The sequence below is a fragment of the Anoplophora glabripennis genome, unplaced genomic scaffold (genome assembly GCF_000390285.2).
Source record: "Anoplophora glabripennis isolate ALB-LARVAE unplaced genomic scaffold, Agla_2.0 scaffold961, whole genome shotgun sequence".
Lineage (NCBI taxonomy): Eukaryota > Metazoa > Arthropoda > Insecta > Coleoptera > Cerambycidae > Anoplophora > Anoplophora glabripennis.
The window spans coordinates 47,840-70,375 of record NW_019417214.1 but is presented as its reverse complement, the minus strand read 5'-3'; the positions used below and the strand labels follow the sequence as shown (position 1 = coordinate 70,375).

Below are 22,536 nucleotides of genomic sequence, written 5' to 3'. Positions count from 1 at the left end.
CAACGAATATGACTTTCAATGTCATATAGGACATCCTCAAACTTCAAGTAATGTCCAACTTCGCAGAGGTCATTCAAGGTCAACTAATATGAATTACAACGCGTCACCGCAGGGGTCATTCAAGGTCGCGGAGGGGGTGAGGGGTGAGACGAGGGGGAGATTGAGAATCGGTTAAAATACCCTACTGCAGCGGATCTTAAAACTTCAATAGCAAAGCTGTGGATGAATGAGCGAGTGTTTTTTTGGCCGTAGTGTCATTTTCAATAGGTAGGTACCATACTCATTGAAGAGCAATAAATCACACAATAAGGTATACAAACTGAATAATTATAATTAATTGAACATTATGTAATACTTAAAAACTCATATTCAATTATACAACGCAGTAAAAACGTTAACAACCTTAAAAATACTAAATTGTATAACCTAACATTCGAAAACAATTATTATGTTTATACATTTGTTTTTATTAACAAATTAATAATATTTGTTAATATTTACAATGTATAAATATATCTTATTCATTTATATATCTGGCTAAAAAGCTTTATTTATTCATTGCAGCTCACTACAGATTAAAAACGTACCTATTAAAAGCTGTCAGTGGTCAGGAGTGATTCAAAAATATTTATTTTTCAGCGTAAATATGCATTTTAATTTTTTTTAATGGCATATTCGTATTCTACTCATTTTCCCCTACTTCCCCTAAAATTAATGACATTATGACTGAATCACCCTATATTTATTTGCATTGTGCTTGGAACGAAAACAGAGACATTAAAAAATGTGTATGTGGTTTTGGGATCCAATATAGTGGACCGAATATTAAATATTTTAAAATATTGAAAAATAAAAAATATTGTCGAAACCTACACAAAATTTTAAGTAAAAAGTCAATTTTTCGATTAAAAGTATATTTTCCGAGAAAAATTTATGAATATTGGAATATTTTAAGCTATTTGTTTGTATTATGCTTGCAACGAATACAGCATATTACAAAACAGATGTGCAGTTCCTGTAACAAAATGCTGCAAAATTATGAGAAGAAAAAAAAGAGGTCAAAAAATGAGATGCCCTGCCATTTGGAAAATTCCTCATTGCCAGGAAGATTATTATCGTTATATTTGTAAAACCGATTCACGCGGTGTGAATAACAAAAATAAATCGAAAATCGTCTGTGCTAATGTATAGAGTGAGACAAAACCTGTATACAGGGTGATTTAGTCATAATGTCATTAATTTTAACGGAAGGCCTAATAAAGACAGAAAATTGGAAAAAAAAATTTACTCGACTTCTAAAAATGAAGGAAATCAACCCATGACTCCCGCTAAGACGGCGACCCTGCCAGATGCCCGGATGCTCGGAAAATTTTGTAACGTAATGTCACGAATCAGTCGTCAGCTGAAGCGAACAGTGTTGCCAAGTTCACATCATAATATATGGTTCATATTTATCTTGGGTTCCGCGTTAAATGTATGCAAGTAAATAAAGGAGCATGCTGCATTTTATTATAAATAATTTTAACAATTGTATTAACTTAGTGCAAAATGTTTTAACAAGCCTGACTTCTCGAAGTCAACTTTCGTTAAAAGAAAATAAACAAAGCAGAGATTTGTAGGCACACCATATTTTATCAAATAAAAAAGTCGGCACACTAAATACCCGAATATACAAAATACACTATACACGATTACAAAACCATTAAAGCGTTTATTCCAATCTACCACTTTCCCGCATTTTTCCGCAAAGGAATGAACACAGCATACAGATTGAGAGGGGATGTGGATTGGAAAGACACACGAAACCGTTAGTTTATTTCGGATTGTTTAAAGTGTCGGTCGTGATGGCTTTGTATACGAATGCCGAATATGTGGATATGGTGATTTTATAAGGAGTGTGTACAGGACACAAATGCCGCCGCAATTCGGAGTCGTTTCCCTGATAGACGGAACTTCCCAAGCCCGCGGACAATTGTGCAAACCGTTCAATGTCTTCGCGACACGGGGTCTACCATACCGCGCAAAGAACGTGCAGGACATCGACAAAATGACTGAAATGTGATAAAGGCTGTTTTAAATTTAGTCGAGGAGCAGCCTACTATTTCCACAAGAACAATTTCAAGACGATTGGAGATATCACAAACCAAAGTTTGGCGGATATTGCGCAAGAATTCACTCAACCCGTACCATTTTCAAAAAGTTCAAGCTTTAAAAGCAGCTGATTTCCCCAATCGTCTTGAATTTTGCAAGTTCCTAAATCGAAGTGCACCAGAACCTAACTTTATTAACAAAGTGCTCTGGACGGATGAATGCTGTTTTACTCGTGCTGGCATTTTAAACAGGTAAAAAACTTATTACTTTCTCAAAAACAATACGTAATATGTAAACTTTGGTTATACGCAACTGCATATTGAATAATAAATTGAACATAATACTGTGTATTATTTAATATAATAAATTATAAAACGTGAAAACGTTAATCATATTAAAAATGGTAAATTGTAATAACCGTACATTCGATAACAATCAGCCTATTCATTTGTTGTTTTAGCATCAACATTAATGAATAAATAACAATTGTTGTCAGTTATCAGTAGGATCATATTCGATGCAAAGTAATAAATCATTGCCTGTCAGTGCAATATGCTTTTAAGGGTTTTAGAAATTGAATAATTTCTTTATACATTATGAATGGACGAAGGGATCAGTTCACGTCTGGCACCCTTGTTCCAACAAATATTCCTTTATTCTCATAAACTATTTATTTTAAATGTAATTTATTATAAATCCAATTTGTTTTTTAAATTCTACATATGTACTACATTTTACCTCTGTACGCGCCACTGTTGTTTACTTGTTTTTTTGGAGGCGCTCTCTGATTTACGACCAAGCTCGCCAGGTTAGTATTTGACGTATAACCGACCACTTCGTACACTCGATGCACCTAGGCGACTACAGCTACTACCAAAACACAGTGCGTATGCAGCGGTATTTCAGATTTTACATTCAATTTCATTTTAAATTTGAAATGGTTCATCTTACGCCTCCTAAAATTGATGACACGTTTTTCCTTTGATAAAAGACCAACAACTTTTTGTTCTACTTTTCATCGAATACGATCCTACTATAGTCATATAGTGCACGTGCAAGTGAAAAGTGGTTTAGAAGGTTAGTGATCTGGACAGGTTAGCATTAAGTCGGAAACATATACCGAGTTATTTATTGTGCCGGAATTTGTCTCCGTCCGATTGTTTTTTTTAAGGAATATACCCGCACACTATTCGTCGATTTAGCTTTCAGAGGACATTCAGTGTCAATGTATGGGCAGGAGTATATGACGATGGTTTAATTGGGCCGCATTTTCTACCTGAACATCTGAATGGGCCGCGTTACTTTCAATTTTTAGTAGAATTATTTGAAAGTCTTCCCTTTCAGATGCTACGAGATATGTGGTATATGCACGATGGAGCTCCGGCCCATTTTGCATTTTCCGGCAAAACGGTGGATAGGGAGAGGAGGGCCTATAATATGGCCAGCGCGCTCGCCGGACCTAAATCCTATGGACTTTTGTATATGGGGTTATATGAAATCTGTCGTGTATCACACCGAGGTAGAGAATGTAGAGCAGTTGCGAAATTGTATCGAAGATGCCGTTGAAGAAATACGTAACAAGCCTGGTTTATTCCATCGCATCCGCCGCTCATCTATCCAATGTGTACAGGCTGGTCCATTTTCGATGGGAATTCAGGGTATTTCAGAAACTACTAAAGATATGATATATATATATTAAATAAACGTCATATTTTTACAACAGATATGAGTTTTGTAAAAGTAAGAATTATAGTGTTGTATGTATTTTCATAGCCAGCCATGTTAAAATGTAAAAAAGGATCGAATTTATATATAAAACACCCCGTATCTTCTGTGTTTGGAAAAATAACTATAGCATGTGGTATATTGCTGAAAAGCAAAAAAAATCTCCATTTTTTAGGTCATAACCAGCTACGACTTCCATTTAAAAAATTATAACTTTGGGTCATAACTCCGGAATCTTAAGACCTACTAAAAATCTAATACCGGCATTCAATTTTACGCCAAAGAATTAGTCTTGAGCAGTTTTCACTTTAACTCTAACTTATTTAACAGCTGAGATACAGACATGTTAAAAAGTGTCACAATAACGACAAACGCCCTGTAACTCAAACAAATGAAGATAGCAAATTTCTGATTTGACAGTCGAGTTTGCCATGAAAATCGAGCTAGAGAACGTGGTGTCAGATTTATCATACCTTTAGTAGTTTCTGAGATACCCTGAAATCCCATCGAAAATGGACCACCCTGTACACTTGTGCATAGACGGTAACGGTAATGTATTTGAACATTTGCTGTAAGCCCGAAGGCTTACTGCAAATTAAGAAATTAACATTATGATGTTAATAAAAACGCATTTTTGGCAAGGCTTGCTCAGACCTCCTCGAAGTTCTTGCTGGGCAACAAAAACAATTTAATATGTTGATTGCATAATTATAAAAAATAATTTGTAGTATTTTAAATTATTATTGGCTGACGTGAGCAAACCGTTTATTTATTGTCTTTATATGAGCGAAAATATATAAATATAGCAACGTTGCATCTAGGGCACCTTGTTCATATTTAACCGTGCGCAATACTGTGAATAATCTGACGTCAGCCGGTTACTAACAGCTTGAAAAGGGGGTTAAATAATGATTTGAAAAATTTTTTTCAGCTTAAATATGCATTTTTTTTAATCACGTCATCGTATTATACACATTTTTCTCTATATCCTCTTAAAATTAATGACATTATGACTGAATCACCCTGTATTCATCTACAGCTGACAAAGAAACGGAAACAATGGAAGCAAATACCAGTAATTCTACAGAAGGAATGGAAGCAGATGAAACCGTAGAGGAACAAAATGAAAAATGGGTATAAGAAAATGAGAAATCGGAGGCAGAAAATAAGGAATCAGAGACAGAATATTATAGTGAGAATGAAAATACCATTGACTGTTCAAGCAATACTAGTGACGACGACTATATTTCTTGTAAGAAGAATAAGTTAGGAAAATATCGCAAGAAAAAGTAAATAATCGTGTTCGAAATTTGGGTTTACCAAAAGACAGCTTGGAATTCCTTGCAGCATGGCTAAAAAAATACAAAGGCATAGTAAATACATAGTAACATCTCACTACCGTGACAGAGATAAGGAATTTCGAAAAATATTTCTTTTTCGATAAGGAATTCTCCTTGGTCTAGTGTAATGATATTACTGGTATAATGAATCACATGAAAAACGGATGGTATAATTCTGAAAAGTGAAAACTATTTATTGATTCATCAAAAAGAAGTTTAAAAGCTGTTGTACTGCATAATAGAAATGTTTATGCAGCTATTCCTATAGCACATTCGGTATTAATGAAGGAAGATTACTGTAACATGAAAGAACTCCTAGAGAGAATAAAATATGAAGAACATAAATGGCAAATTTGGGGTGATCCTAAAATAATCACGATCATACTTGGCCAAAAATCAGGATTTACAAAAATTCTTTGTTTTTTATGTGAATATGATAGTAGAAATCGAGTATACCATTATGTAAAGAGCATTTGGAAATCCGGAATAGATTTCATACCTGGATCTAAAAATAGAATAAACGAGCCTCTAATTAGTCAATTAAAAGTCCTTTTTCCGCCACTTCATATCAAATTGGGTCTTATGAAGCAATGGGTGAAAGCTCTAAATAAAGATGGAGATTGCTTTAAATATCTGGAAGAGCAGTTTAGTCAACTGAGTGATGCGAAATTGAAAGAAGGAATTTTTTATAGACCTCAAATCCGTAAGATGTTGAGAGATTCTGTTTTTGTTGCAAAAATGAATCAAAACGAGAAAGCAGCTCGATTTTGTTTCGCAAATTTTCTAGGAAATAACACGAGTCCAAACTATAAAGAAATAGTGTCAAATTTACATTTTTTACATTCTCATGTACTATTTCTCTAATAATTTTTTTGTTTGAGCTGTATTTTCTGATAGAGGGGGTTCCAAACTTTTTGAACACAGGGTATAATAATCTCTGTAAAGAGTGTCAATTAAAGAAACACATATAACATAATATACAAATCATTAAATAAAGTTGCATACTTTTAAATAAATTATCTCTACTGTTTCTAATATATTATCATAATTTTTTATTTGCGGCATTTTCAGTTTATTTGATTGGGTTTCTGCCACACTGAAAATAAATTTTTTAATAGTTAATCCTTTGTTGCCAAAATAATCAGCTAAAGGGTTGATTTTATAAATTTAGTTTTGCCTGATCAGAAAAATTTCACAGTAAGTAGAATATTTTTCATGACAATCACTATAATACATTACACAGTATACGATTAGAAAAAATGTTAAAAAAAAGCTGTACTTTTCTTTTGTTTCGTTCTTTCTATATAGGCGAAATTTGGTACATAGTTCTAATAAAAGTAACATAAAGAAATACCTTTCCATTCTGGTCTACAAATACATTTTCCAGTTATTGGATCACATCCCAAGTAATGTCCGTCGTAACACACACAAATTTGTTCACAATTAATACCAAAATATTCTTGTTCACATTTATTTTCACAAAATTCTCCAGTAAATCCAGCTCCACAAGTACAATTTCCTACACACAACAAAAACATGCAAAAAAATAATATTAATCTAGAATTATGGATTAAAAATATCTAATGCAAAAGACATTTATAAATCATGCATTAAAAAATCTTGATCTCACCATTTACAGGATTACATGAGGCACCATTTTTACATACACATTTCTGGTTGCAGTGAATACCAAAAGAATTATTACTACATGGACGATCACACTGTTGCCCTTCCCACCCAGCAGGGCATTGGCATTGTCCAGTTTCTGATGAACATGAGGCTCCATTTTTACCTAAAGTGTAAAAGAGAACTATTATGAAATTCAAAACTTCAACAAGCGGTGAAGAAATTGGTAATTGGAAATTTGTTTCTAAAAAAAAAGTTTCACGGAATCTACAGAGTGCATAATAAATATATATGTATATTAATTATAATTATTAAAAACGAATTTTTTTTTTCGTGTCTTGTGAAAACACGTTGTTTATCATGTTCTAAGAACCCCTTAAAAAAAATATCAACGAACTAATAATTTTTTTATTAAATTTGATGAAAAGAATATAGAAATAAATCACGAGACATAAAAAATTTCTCGAGGCAAAATTTACTACCGCACTGATCAAATATTTATAAAATTTTAATTTTTTAAAATTTAAGTGTCGTGATTTATTTCTATTCTTTTGTTCATCAAATTCATAAATTCATTCATAAAAAAAAATATTAGTTCATTGATATTTATTTTTATAGGTCGCTCGAAAACATTTTAGGTAGGTAGGTACACTACTTTGAAAGTTAAAATAATTATGAGTGACCTTTAGAAATTAAAATATCGATTTGAAATTTTCAGAATCGAGATTTTTTTCAACCTAGAAAATGAAAAAATAACAAGAAATAAAATAAAAAAAAATCTAATTTTGACGATTTTGGAAATTTTTAAAAATCTTGAGCGACCTCTAAAAAATTTTTTTTCAGCTGATTTTGTGAGGGGGCTATTAAAACATGATAAAACTAACATATTTTCACAAGAGAACCGGAAAAAAATATTCGTTTTTTTGGGCCATCCTAATGTATACAGGTTGTTACAAATTCGCTTCTCACTACAGGGATCTCGGAAACGGTAAGAGGTCCGAAGTAGATTAAATTGGGGCAAAGTTGTGTAATCAGGGGACCAACATTATGCATCTAAAACATCAAAGCTAACAAGATTAATTTTCGAAATATTTGAAAAAAAAAAACGTTGGAAATCCGTTTATGTTTCATTTCAGCCTTGAGGCGATACTGAAGAAGGAAGAACACTTTCTCATGGCCACTTTTTGCGATGTATGAAATGGCATAATCAATTTATATATGTAGCGTTTCGTCTTTCCAGGACTATCATCAACCTCATTTTTTTATATACGACCCTTGAAATTTTATGACATTTTTTGCAAGCATTCATGACCCCCTATACTGTATTGCCTCAGCCCGAACCAGATTCAGACGTTTGTCTTAATGAAATTAAAATTGTAGTAATGTTTTAATTTTGACGCAACAACATATCGAATTATGTATGACTGGGTGATGGAGATTAAAAAATTAAAATGTTTTATTGTAACGTGTGATGGTAATAGTTTAAATAACTAGGTGGATTTCATAAAGTCTAACGACACTTAGACTGTAGGATAATTCAAGAAACATAGAAATCTTAAAAGAAAGTAGATACATTTGGAACGAATACATTGAAGATGAATTTTTAGACAAAACCTCTGAATCTGGTTCGAGCTGAGGCAGTACAGTAATAGGGGCCATGAAGGCTTGCATAAAATGTAAAATTTCCAGGATCGTATTTAAAAAAAAAATTAAGTTGATGATGGTCCTGGAGAGACGAAACGTTACATACAAAAAATGATTATATATTCGATAGAGGGCAAAAAGTGGCCATGAGAAAGTGTTCTCCTTTTTTCAATATCACCTCAAACAAGGCTGAAATGAAACAAACACGGATTTCCAAAATTTCGGTTTTTTCCAAATATTTCGAGAACTAATCATGTTAGCTTTGCTTTTTTAGAGGCATAATGTTGGTCCCCTGATTACGCAACTTTGTCCCCATTTAAGCTACTTCGTACCTCTTACCGTTTCCGAGATCCCTGTAGTGAGAAGCGAATTTATAACAGACATGGTGTCCTAGAATAACGTGTACAATGGAAGATCGCAGATTCGTGGACTCAAAATAGGCAGATTTAGGCTAATTCACCTATATTCAGAATCACTTCGTTCCGCTAGATAGCCTCAAAGTTGGTGAAAATTTTTTAGATTTTGTAAATAACACGTATTAATCCAGTTTGATTCTTTTTGGGGAAGTTTTGCTTTCCATCTACACATTTTGGTGTTATACAGAATGTTTTTTAAAACTTACAACTCCTTCAAAATTAATGTGTGGTGATAATATATGTTCATAACTTTTTCCTCTTTCGGGCAATAATTACAACTATTTTTTATCTGATAGGTGATATCATTTGGAAGTTATTGGGACTCTTGTAGAATTTTGATTAAGTGACCGGTTTAGGTACAAACAAATATTTTTTAAATGTCTACATCTCGTCACCCATATTACAATGCTTAACAAAGTAGTAGTAGGCGCTGATTTTGTAGGTTGACTGTAATTTCAGTTTGATCTTTAAGTTACTGTACCTGCCGATTCTTAATGAGTATTTACTATGATAAGATATACCACATGTTACTTAATTTTTCGATATGAATTCACACACACACGACGAATTAGAGTTAATTAATTTTATTGAGATAATTAGTAAAAACAATAAAATACAATAAAAAATTCTGGATAAAAGTAACAATGTTGATGTTATTAAATTTAGTACAACTATAAAAACTGTTCAAAATGATCGCCGTTGTTTCTACATCAAAGTTAATTCAGTGAAGAAAGTTAAAGGACACCCTTTGCAATTCCTGAGGGCAATTTTTTTAAAACATTTATGGCAATTAGAATATGCCTCCACAACTCTTGTGGAAGCATACACTGTTGTTTTCAGAGTGCCCAAAGATTAAGCAAGGTATTAAGTCTGGTGAACGTACAAGCCAGTTAACAAGAGCATTATCCCTTTTACCGATCCATCGACGAGAGAATCTTTGATTCAGATACTGCCAGATATATACAGTGAAATGTGGTGGAGCTCCATCATGCATAAACCACATGTTAGCTCTCAGTAATAACAGCACACCTTCCAATAACTCGGGGAAAGTGTTTTGCAAAAATTTTAAATAAAATTACCCATTCAGTCTATGGACTATCTGTCTACTGCCATCCTGACATATTCGACAAGAAGGATATGGGTTATGACAATGGGATAGAATAACAGGGACAATAATAATGCTATCAAAGCGTTGTATTTGAATGTTTTTTTTCTAATTATTTGAATAAAATTAGGCACATTATAAATAACTCTAATTCGTCGTATGTGTGTATCCATATCGAAAAATTAAGTAACAGGTGGTATATATTATCGTCGTAAACACTCATTAAGAATTGTCAGGCACAATGACATACAAATCAGACTAAAATTACAGTCAACCTACAAAATCAACGCCTATTCGCACTTTGTTAAGTACTGTAATATGGGTGGCACGATAATGTAGACATTTAAAAAAATATTTTTTTGTACACAAACCGCTCATTTAATCAAAATTCTACAAGAGGCCCAAAAACTTCCAAATGGTATCACGTATCAGATAAAAATAGTTGTGATTATTGCTCGAAAGAGGAAAAGTTATTAACGGATATTTTCACCATACATCAATTTTGTAGGAGTTGTAGGTTAAAAAAACACTCTGTATAACACCAAATTGTGTAAATCGAAAGTAAAACTCTACACCCCAAAAATATTCAAAATCGATTAATACGTATTCGAGTTATTTACAAAATTCAAAATTTCGGAAATAGATGAATTAGTCTAGATCTGCCTATTTTGACTCCACGAATCTGTGGTCTTCCGTTGGACACGTTATTATGAGACACCCTGTATACAGGGTGATCCGAATTTTATGCAGGAAACTTCGAGGGCAGAAAGATCTCTTTAAAATAATAGGTGTTTGCCTTATAAACATAGGTCTGGAACGGTCTCGTTTTAGAGATGCAGGGTGTTGAAGTTGTTAAAAAAAAGTGATTTTTTGTTTATATCTCCGGAATCCATTGACCGATTTCAATAAAATTTAGTACAGATAATGTATGATAGTAGACCTTGTATTTCCTTAAATATGAGCTCTAAAGGTTAAACCAGTGGTGTACAACTGGACAGGGTAATCCCTTTTTTATAAAAAAAAAAACAACGCCGCTGTATTTTTTACAAGCTGTTGTAACGGATTTATATTCTAATGCACAAAATACGTAAAAAAGGTAACTTGATTTTTTCCCTAAAGTTTACCTTTCTCAAGTTATTCATGCTAATACAATTCCCTTGTCGCAGACACTTCTAACCATAATATTACAAGTATGTTTATGTTTATGCTTAAAAGTAAGTGCAATTTGTAAGCACATCAACAAAATTCTTTACACTCATCGCTTTCATCTTTTTGGATTAAAACGATATTTGGAAAATCACGATGAACCAATGAGTCACAGAAATGAAATTTTAAAAGCATTTGACGGCAATCCTCGGCTAAATACACGAAAAACGTCTCGGTAACTTGGGGTGAGTAAATCGAAAATTTGAAAAGTTCTACATAAGGATCTGGCAGGAATCCGTACCATTTACAACCTGTGCAAAATTTACTTCCGGGAGATGCAGAGAAATGCCTGAATTTTTATCAGTGGTTGTTTGAATTCTTACTAGAAATACTTTGGACCGATGAGGCTACGTTCACAAGACGAGAGGTAGTGAATTTTCACAATCTGGATATTTGGCACAAGAAAATCCTCATGAAATTCGAACAAGATCTTTTCTGTGAAAGTATGGCGCGGGATAATTCGCAATAAAGTTTGTGGACCTTTCTTCTTGCCACCCCATCTAAATTCCCAGTCATTTCTAAACTTTCTAGAAAACCATCTATTTGAATTATTAGAGGATGTTCCATTAAATATACGACAAAATAGCTGGATACAAATGGATGGTGTTCCTGCGCAATTTAGGAGAATAATACAAGAATGGCTTAATGAAAATTATATGGAGTGATGAATAGGTAGAAGACCAAATGACGATGTCAACCATAATGGTGCAGAAGATCCAGACGGGTGTAATGAATTAAAAGAAAACCACCACATGATATTAGCTTCAATTAGTTCCATTAATAGAAGTTGTCAGAAATGTATCGATGTGGGTGGTTCGCATTTTAAACAATTGCTGTAAATACGTAACGTTAATTTTGTTTATTGTTTAGTTGTTGCTTGGTAAATGTATTTTTATTATTATTTTGATTTAAATTGTTATTAATTAACCTAAATAGTTATATTAACATATACATTTACTGAGAATTTAATTTTTCAAATTTAATTTGTTTAAAAATAACTGAAAAAATGTTAATATTTATTAAATTTATATACAGGGTGATTCACAACTTATCCAAAAAAATTTGGGAATAGATGCGGCATGAGAAATGGAGTCAATATTGTAAAAAAAAATTTTGTAAAATCCTTATAGTTTCTGAGAAAAAAATTATTGAAGTTATAGCACATTAAACCACTACATAGCTGGACAACTGTAGTCTCTAGCGTCATTCGCAATACGCGTGGAGAGCCATGTGACTCCTAATACTGAAATCCGTCGTTGCGGTAGTTTTTACCTGTTATCTGTGGTATTTACATCAGTTTTTTAGTAGTTAGTGTCAAAAATGGCTTGCGTGTATAGCAACTCAGAGTTGATGGATATCGTTTTAATTTATGGTGAAGCAAGACAACATTTGTATTATGGTGAAGTATTTGTGTTATGGTGAAGCAAGACATCATTTGTGTTAGTTCGTAGAAAGTGAGTAAGACGGACCCAAATGTGTTTACACGTGAGTGGATAAAATTTTGAACAATTGCTGTTGCAGCATCGGGTATGTCAAATGATTTTATTATTTAAAAACACAAATTAATTTTATTAATAATTAATAAAGGCAAAAGCATTTGAATTTGCCGATATAAAATAGGTGCGATAAAATTCTATTTACATATTTCTTTCCTTGCGAAAGTTTTTGTCCGTTTTTATCACGCCGCCATACCGGTCTCATTGTGCGGGGTCAGGTTTTACAGTGGACCAGTTTCCAGTGCCGTGCAGAAGTGTATTTTTAAATCAATTTCGAACTGACCTTTTTGATTTTTTCTTTATAAAATTGTATTTGCAAGGATCCCCTGTACATCCAGATTTTTTTTTATAAGTTCTGAATCACCCTGTATAATATATAATATATATTTATTAATAGGTAATTATTATAAAATGACATAGTGCCTTTATAGTTTAGTTAGTACTATTTTTCTTCGAATTTTGAAAAAAAAAATCGTTGTTCTAAGTTGATTAGAAGCTGATATAAATTTTTTTTTATTTAATCGCAGTGACCTTAATTATTAATATTAAGAGCCGAAATTTGGCGAGAGTATACATTAAGAGCTATATTTTCATGCCCTACATTAACATTAAGGTGAATTCAGCTATTTAATTGCAAAAAAGAATATATCGGCGATGCATTCTATTACTCGGTCTAGCAAACGCGTGGGAAGAACGAGGCGGAGCATGCGCGCTACGCGCCTGGTAGCGCGTAGGAAAATGATCGAGCGGCTTCAAATCGATGAAGCTGGAAAAATTAGCCATATCTCGGTTAATAATGAACCTATCGAGATGATTATTTTTTTAATTTGTGGTAGCGCGAAAATTCATGAGCATTGAAGCTATGGTATTAACATTATTTGAACACGAGATTTAATTTTTTATTTAGCCTCGCTCTTCCCACTCGTTCGCTAGACCGAGTAATAGAACGCATCGCCGCTATCTTCTTTTTTGCCATTAAATAGTTTGTGACGTGCTAGGTTGGTATTTTCGTCGTTCGTCACTATGACGCCTGTGCGACGGCGGTGCAGAAACACCACTACGCGGGCGGCTGCAGTGAAGACACGGTATGTCCAGAGGGTCTAGAGAGAGTTAGACTGCACACAGGAATAAAAGTCACACAATGGGTATATATTTACATTTATTTAGTTCAAAGCTACCTATTTACACTATATTACTCTACCTCTACTGCTAAACGGTGGCAAATGACTATGGTTATATACAGGGGGTTACTACGAAGAATGGTAAAATGACGGTGCGGTGTTAAGCGGTGACTACCTTGATGGTCGGATTGGATGGCTTCTGGTGATGACAGGAGATGGAGTGGTCTCTGGCGGCTGCGCGGGTCTGCCAGGCTGGACTTAGCAGAATCTCACCAATTCCTATTGGTGACGTAGGCTGGGCTGGAACGGCTCGACTGCCTGCGACGGCGGCTGGCAGAGAACTGAATTTCCAAATTCAGCTTCTTTCCTAAGTCCCTTGTCTGGGAAGCGGGACTTCTTACTCAGGCGGTGACGTATCGCTGGCTAGACGGCAGGCTGGAGATCGGCACGACTGGTCTCGGCACTGGCTGGTGGACGACTGCCTTCCGCGGTGTCGCGGCGTGGATTTTTCGGCTATAGGCTTGGTGCTACGTGGTGACGGACGGCGTTTGAAATGCCAAAAAAATAATGCCGGTGCGGTAAATTATATTTATTAATAGAATTTAATGAAAAGAAAACAAATGTGGGGAGTCGAAAAATGACTTTGTTACACCCCCCTCTTACTTCCGCTAAAAAAAATGAAAATGAAATTTTTATTATTTTTTTCCTAAATTTATCCATAATTTTAGAAAGCGCATACCCCACGCAGGTTAAAAAAACTTTATTTTGGGGTATGTTCACTTTTCACAAGAACTAAGAACTAGCTAAATCAAAATCAAGCATCTATACAAAATTTAACATTCTTTAAAGCAAAACATCCCTGAAAAAATAGAAAATTAACATAAAAATGGTTCTGATTGCTTTCGGATTTTCAGTCTCAAGGCAGGAGATCACATTGGACGCTCTTGGAAATGGTTTCCGATCGTCGGAAAATGTCGGGGAAATACACTTGCACCCCTCTTGATGCGGTACGGTGTCCTGGAAGTGAACGGGATCGATGTCGAGGTGTTGCGGACAGGCGGCTTCTGCTGGTGACATTCTGCGGGCGATTTTCGCATGGGCAGTCTCTAGACATTATACCATATTGCCCACATCGGGAACAAAACAAGCGGCGTGTCCGGGTGCAGGTTTGACGGGTATGGCCAGGATATCCACATCTCCAACATAACCTGTGTCGTTTTACCGGTAGATAGGTGGGATAATCTGTCAATGATCGTGGCGGCGGGCGGATTGGTTGAATGTCAGGTTCTGGCTGGTTTTCCAGAATTCTTGCGGGCGGTACTTCTAGGGAAACTCCTGATGTTGGAACGGAAACAGGCCGAACTTCGGTGCTTGTGGTGTCCCATGGTTGACGGTTGACGGACGATTGCCTTTTCTGCGCAGTTTGTTGCTGCGAAGGCTTGTACCGCTGACACTGCATACAACTTCGTACATACTTGGCGATATAGCGGAACATACCAGGCCAGTAGTACTTCGGTGATATGCGAGCAATGGTTTTAGCAATTCCCATGTGTCCAGCGGACGGAGCATCATGGTTCTCTTGCAAAACCGCTGAGCGGAGCGGCATGGGGACGCATAGCTTCCATGGATCGGATAGATCGGGTTCGGTTAAGTCGCTTGAATCCCAGAAGTGGCGGAACAGACGGTTATTGCGTATGCAATAATCCGGGAATGCTTCAGGGTTTCTTTCGACTTCCGACTTCTTTCTGCTATACCATGAACAGTTTGGCGGCTCATTCAGGACGCATAGTTCTCCGGTACTTGGTGCAGAAGAAGTTCCTTCTATCGGCTGACGGGACAGAGCATCGGCTACTCGGTTTAGGGTTCCCTTGCGGTACTTAATTTCGAAGTCGTATTGCTGCAGGAATACGCTCCATCGGGCTAGACGGCCGGCAGGACTTTTGATGGAATGCAGCCATCGCAGAGATTGATGGTCGGTCAGGACGGTGAAGTGATAGCCTTCAAGATACGGTCTCATCTTCTCTATGCCCCACACTATAGCCAAACACTCTCGTTCAGTGACGGAGTAATTCTTTTCGGCAGGCGACAGTGTGCGACTGGCATACGCTATCACTCGGTCGTTTCCGTCGATATTCTGGGTCAGAGCTTATCCCAGTCCATGATCGGAGGCATCGGTCTGGAGGGTAAACGGTTTCTCGAAGTCCGGACAGGTTAAAGTCGGAGCTTCGGTCAAGCAGTTCTTCAAGTGGTTGAAGGCGTCTTGTTGGTCACTGGTCCACTTGAAACGGTGATTTTTCCGGAATAGTCGAGTTAACGGAGTCACAATCTGGGAAAAAGCCGGTACAAAGCGTCGATACCAGGACGCCATTCCTAGGAAGCGGCGGACGTCTCTGATGTTTCGGGGGGTAGGGAACTTCTTGATCGAGTCCACCTTGTCAGGATCTGTCTGAATCCCTTCGGTGGTGACGATATGTCCTAGGTATTTGAGCGACTTCCTGCAGAACTGGCATTTGTCGGGGTTTAGCTGCAGGTTAGCCATTCGTAGTCGGCGGAATACTTCTCGTAAATTGTCCAGGTGTTCTTCAAAGGTTTCCCCTAATACAATGATGTCATCCAGGTAGGCAAACGCATAGGGTTCCATTTCCGGTCCAATGATCCTATCTAGGAGTCGTTGGAATGTAGCTGGAGCCGAGTGAAGTCCAAAAGGCATGACTCTAAACTGGAACAGGCCTCTGCCGGGGACGGTGAAAGCAGTGATCGGTTTGCTCTCGGCAGTAAGTGGAATCTGCCAGTATCCCTGCTTAAGGTCTAAACTGGAGATATATCTGGCCTTGCGGAGCTTGTCCAGTATCGCGTTGATGTACGGTAACGGGTAGGCGTCTTTCTCGGTAACCTCGTTGACTTTTCGGAAGTCGATGCAGAATCGAGGTTTTCCATCCTTTTTGCGGACGATGACGACGGGTGAACTCCACGGACTGTCGGACGGCTCTATTACCCCGTTGTGCAACATTTCATCAACTTCCTTGTTGATAATGTCCTGCATCTTCGGGTTTTGCGGGCGGTACCTTTGTTTGATTGGTTCGGACTGTGACAGGCGGATCTGGTGTTGTATTAATCCGGTAGTACCACGTAAATCCTTGAAGCCAGGTAACTCGGTCTCCAAGAAGGATTTTAGCTTCTCTTCCTCCGTTGGTGTTGGGGTTGACGACAGAACCTCCAAGGGTATTGACGAGATGACGGTATATCCAGGCTAACGGTGGCAGCGGACGGATTTATCAAGAAATTGTGCTTGTGCAGGATGTCCATTCCTAGCACAACATCGGAGGATAAATTCGGAAGATACCATAGCCTCTCTTCAAATTCTTTACTCCCTATCCGGAATTGGATTTGGTAAACCTCGGTCACTGTCACCAAGTTACCATTTGCTAGCTGAACGGCTGGTGCGGTAGCGGTCTCATAATGTAGGCCTAGTTGACGGATTTGATCTCCTACATAAGAGCGTGCAGCTCCGGTGTCTATCAGGGCCAGGAAGGTCTTTCCCTGAATCCGGATTGGTACGTGCGGTCGATTGTCCGGGTAGCTGGCTGATATTGTTTGCGAGGCAAGACTAGGGCGGAACGGTACAGGCCTCGTAACGGTACGGTTCCGGTCTAGTTTTCCGACTGGGAACACGAGCGGTCCCTAGTCATGATTCCAGACTGTCCACATCGGGAGCAGAAAAGGCGGGGCGGTGCTCGGCATTGACTTCGAAAATGTCCACTCTTCCCACAACGCAAGCACATAGCGTTCCGGTCAAAAGTGACGTTGGCGGCGGAAGTCGACGGTTGTTCTTCTGGTGTTTGGACGTCTCTCCTGTTCTGCGGTCTAATCGGGGTTGTCTCAATCGGTCTTTGTTCTGGTCGGGTGGTTCTTGGCGGATCAGATCTCACTGACGGAGTTGTCTGGGTCCTTGCTGGTGGTGGTGTTACGGGCGGTCGAACAGTTACTGGTGCCTGGTTGCGGACGAAGTTAGGCGGAGATGGCGCGGTTGGTTTGGCAGGTCGGTTAGCCGCGATCTCTCTCTGCAGAGCTTCGTATTCCTCCACTTGACGAATCAGGTCACGTGGACTCTGGATCTCGCTTTGGCGGATGTACTGCCGGTATTCGGGAAGCAAATTTCCATACAGTCGTTGCAGGGCTCGGTCAGACGAGAATCCTCCATGTCGGCGTAGCAAAGTCTGTAAGGAGACTAGATAGTCTCGGCCGGACTCCCCTACTTTCTGGCGGCGCTGGAATATTTGTTCTTCCAGGAACGATTCATAATTGGCGGGCAGGTAGAATTGTTTGAAGTCGCCAATAAAATCGTCCCAACAGTTCCATAAGTTGCGGTTGTTCCGGTACCAGGCTAGAGCGTTGCCTTGAAATATTTCGTACAGGGCGGGTAATACGGCCGACGTTGGTATGTCGCTGTGTTCTTGGAATTCGCAGAGCTTCTCCAAGAACTCCACAGGATCGGTCCTTCCATTGAAGTGCAGGTTCCACTTCCTTACTCTCTCACATACTGTTCTGATGCTAAGCGGGGCTGAAAGGTTGCTGACCAGCGGTCCACCTGCTGTGGTTGGCACGACAAGCGGCGGTGGTGGTGGTACGACGAAAGCGGGGGCGGTGTGCCTGGGTTGCGGTGATGCACATCCGTCTTTAATGAACCTCACCAGTCGTTTCTTCTTTTCCTCTACGGTCCCGGAGACGTCTAGGCGGAATTTCTCCAGTTCCATGTCTAGTTGTTCCTTTCTGAGCTTATATATCCAGCTCAGTCGGAAATCTGTCAAGTCGGAGCTTCCGGGTTCTACGGCTGGTTCAGGGTCGGACAAGATTCGGGTTTCTTCGCTGAACATCATGTCTGCTTCCGGTCTTGCGGTGGTGAAGGCTGCGGAGCTCCTCAGTTGCACGTCTGCTCGGTCTGAGGTCTCAGAACCCACTATCTGGGCGGTGATAGCTGCGGAGCTCTTCCAGTTGATACGTCTGTTCGGCTTGCGGTCTCAACACCAACTCTCCGGGCGGTGATAGCTGCGGAGCTCTTCCAGTTGATACGTCTGTTTGGCTTGCGGTCTCAACACTAACTCTCTAGGTGCTATCTCATCAATGCTTGAGTAGTTCGGGCTGAAACTATCAGCGTTAGATTCTGCGCCTTCGACTTACTGCCAAAGGAGGGGTCACAAGCCAGGTACGGGTTGACACCGGATTTTCCGAAATTCCGGGTAAAATCCGGGGTGGCGGGTTCGGTCTCTAATATATGGTCGGCCGGAATGCCAGGGATCGCCGAAGGTAGGTTTCACCAAATTTCAGTCAGATTTGTGAGTTTGGTAAACGGTTTTCCAGAACGGTTCGTCGGATCGGGATGAAACCAACGGCAATCGATTCTACGTCCCTAAGTTACTATTCCACTAGGGGTCACACGTCTGCTAAAAATTTCGACCGGAGTCGCCAAGAGTTCCGGGCCAAATCCGGTAGGGCGGTAAAAAACGGTCTGGACGATGTCTTGGGATTCCAACGGCTTGCTGCTTCTGGTTTTTCTTGGCTTCGGCTTCCCACTTCGCTGCGGCAGACCTATCTTCGAAACGGCTGATCGGATTCAACTGCCAGTGTCACCAATCGATTCCTGGGGTCGAATTACCACGAAAACGATACCCCACACGGATTTGTTCAGATCGGGTTGCTTCGGGCACTTTCGGAAAAGTTCGGGCGGAGTTCGGACTTTCTGGTCGAAAGTGCGGTCTTCTCGTGTCCTAACACTCTTGATACTTAGGTTCGATCTCCAATTTCTTCGGGCGTTGTCCAGATGGCTTCTGACGTCTTCGGCCGGGTTCGGAACGGTTCGAAAACGGTCGAAATCTCCAAATCTTCACTAACTCTCTCTTTTAGGTCCCTGCTCGGGCGCCAAATTTGTGACGTGCTTGGTTGGTATTTTCGTCGTTCGTCACTATGACGCCTGTGCGACGGCGGTTTCCTCGGGCGCCAGATTCTGTTTAAAGTGCAGAAACACCACTACGCGGGCGGCTGCAGTGAAAACACGGTATGTCCAGAGGGTCTAGAGAGAGTTAGACTTCACACAGGAATAAAAGTCACACAATGGGTATATATTTACATTTATTTAGTCCAAAGCTACCTATTTACACTATATTACTCTATCTCTACTGCTAAACGGTGGCAAATGACTATGGTTATATACAGGGGGTTACTACGAAGAATGGTAAAATGACGGTGCGGTGTTGAGCGGTGACTACCTTGATTGTCGGATTGGACGGCTTCTGGTGATGACAGGAGATGGAGTGGTCTCTGGCGGCTGCGCGGGTCTGCCAGGCTGGACTTAGCAGAATCTCACCAATTCCTATTGGTGACGTAGGCTGGGCTGAAACGGCTCGACTGGCTGCGACGGCGGCTGGCAGGGAACTGAATTTCCAAATTCAGCTTCTTTCCTAAGTCCCTTGTCTGGGAAGCGGGACTTCTTACTCAGGCGGTGACGTATCGCTGGCTAGACGGCAGGCTGGAGATCGGCACGACTGGTCTCGGCACTGGCTGGTGGACTACTGCCTTCCGCGGTGTCGCGGCGTGGATTTTTCGGCTATAGGCTTGGTGCTACGTGGTGACGTACGGCGTTTGAAATGCCAAAAAAATAATGCCGGTGCGGTAAATTATATTTATTAATAGAATTTAATGAAAAGAAAACAAATGTGGGGTGTCGAAAAATGACTTTGTTACAAGTTGAATTCACATTAATGTTAATGTAGGACATGAAAATATAGCTTTTAATGTATACTGTCTCCAAATTTCGGCTCTTAATAATTAAGGACACTGCGATTAAAAAAAATATTGTCTCAGCTTCTAATCAACTTAGAACAACGATTTGTTTTTAAATTCGACGAAAAATAGTACTAACTAAACTATAGACGTTAGTATTTCGTTTTATAATAATTACATATCCTAACAATTTAATAAATATTAACATTTGTTCAGTCATTTTTGAACAAATTAAATTTGAAAACTTCAATTCTCAGTAAATGCATATGTCAATACAACTATTTAGGTACAAAAACAACTAATGATTGAAACTCTGCAACACCTTTGAGCTTGGGAAAAATCAATTGAAAATAGCATCTTCTTAGATAAAAATTCCGCCAACGCCAAACTAATGAAGCTTTCGGGCTGAAATTTTTACCACTTATTAAGGGTACAAAAAGCCTCCAAAATCCTGAATTATAAGTGTCTGCGATGAAAATTGCATTAATTATTAGCAATTGAAGAAAACGGCCATTTTCGACCATTTTTGAGCTCTTGCGCATAAACAAATTATCGGAATTTAATCGAACTTGTCTTATTTTACAGATTTATTTAATACCTACCTTTTTTGTATAAACCATTTTTCTCTATGAATAACTGTTTTTTTACGCGAGTCAAAAAAACACTTTTCCATAACTTTGACCATTGTTTTAACAAAGTTTCCCAACTAGACTCGAGTTGATTTTTTGATATTTTGTTTATAACACGTTTCTGAACAATATTCCGCAAAAAAACTTCTAATAATATTTTTTCCCGAAAAAAAGCTATAATGACTGGCCTATGTCAAGCAATCCAAAAGATATTTTATTTAACAACATATGAGCCAATATAAAGTCCTACTGGTCTACCGGATGTTGGAGTTCTCGAAGAGCTTCTATATTTTCGGAAAATATGTCCAATAAATTGCGCAAATCATATGGATTTTCCGAGCGCAGTACCGGAGCTTCCTCGATAGCAGACCAATGTGCTTGAGCAAGCAACCGTTTGTTTTGGTAACGCTTAACAAGGCTGTCATAGGCGATTTCATAATTAGAGGCTCTTATTGGCAGACATTTAACAATTTTAAGGGCCTTCTAGTGATGATATCAAAAACTAAATTTTTCTATGGAAGTTAATTTAGGATTTTTATGTATTATCGAATTAAACATATCTATAATTAAAGGCAGGAAATGATTCAATATCACCCTTAAATTTAAGTAAATCAAGTTTAGGTAAACTGACATTACTAGAAATTTCAGCGAGATTTACTGGGGACGCATCTGCACTGAACAACGCGTTAAAAATGGATTTAATTCGAAAAAAATTTTTATCAAATTCATGCATTATTGCCAACGCGTCTTTAAATTCATCCTCGTCATTAAAAATTATGTTAATTAAAGATACATGATGTTTATTAAATTCCGATTTAATATCTTCTACAGAAGAATATATAGCTTTAAATAAGTTCCGTGCGTTAATATCAACGCGGCCCTCTTCTGCGGCGTGACACATATTCTCAATTTTATAAATTTGACGCAAAGCGTTGATTTTCTTAACCTTTTCAGCCATTATAATAAGAAAATATATGTAATATATGCGTATTAGCGTACCTATTAAGCGTAATAGTTAAATATGCGAGTACGTATAGCAATGGCGAATTGAACAAGTAGCGAAAACTGAAGCAATTCTTAAGCGTGTAAACAAAGAATGTCAAAAGTAGCGTGCGACCGGGATTCGATGAGAAACTCAGCGATCAAGTTCTCAAAACTACCACGGCGCGTGGCGATTCACTCAAGCGTGCGCAAATTAAATTTCCCACTCTTTCACCGGGATCTTCAGAAACAGGGGCAGGACGAACCATGTGTAGAATGTAACGGCAATATTCAAATTAATATGGCGGCGATTTTTAAAACTGAATATTTTAAAAAAAAATGTAAAAATTACTTAATTGCATTCAAATGAACCAATACG

At 38.2% G+C, this 22,536-nt stretch overlaps 1 protein-coding gene across 1 annotated transcript in view; it reads right to left on the bottom strand.

The window, feature by feature from the left end:
• Positions 1-22,536, bottom strand: part of LOC108912255 (protein draper) — a 67,171-nt gene that overhangs the window by 33,218 nt on the left and 11,417 nt on the right. The window contains exons 3-6 of the mRNA XM_023456050.1: positions 21,069-21,075; positions 17,751-17,755; positions 6,787-6,948; positions 6,511-6,675 (exon numbers count right to left, since the gene is read on the bottom strand). Coding sequence (XP_023311818.1) covers positions 6,511-6,675; positions 6,787-6,948; positions 17,751-17,755; positions 21,069-21,075 — 339 coding nt within the window. The remainder of the gene's footprint in view (positions 1-6,510; positions 6,676-6,786; positions 6,949-17,750; positions 17,756-21,068; positions 21,076-22,536) is intronic.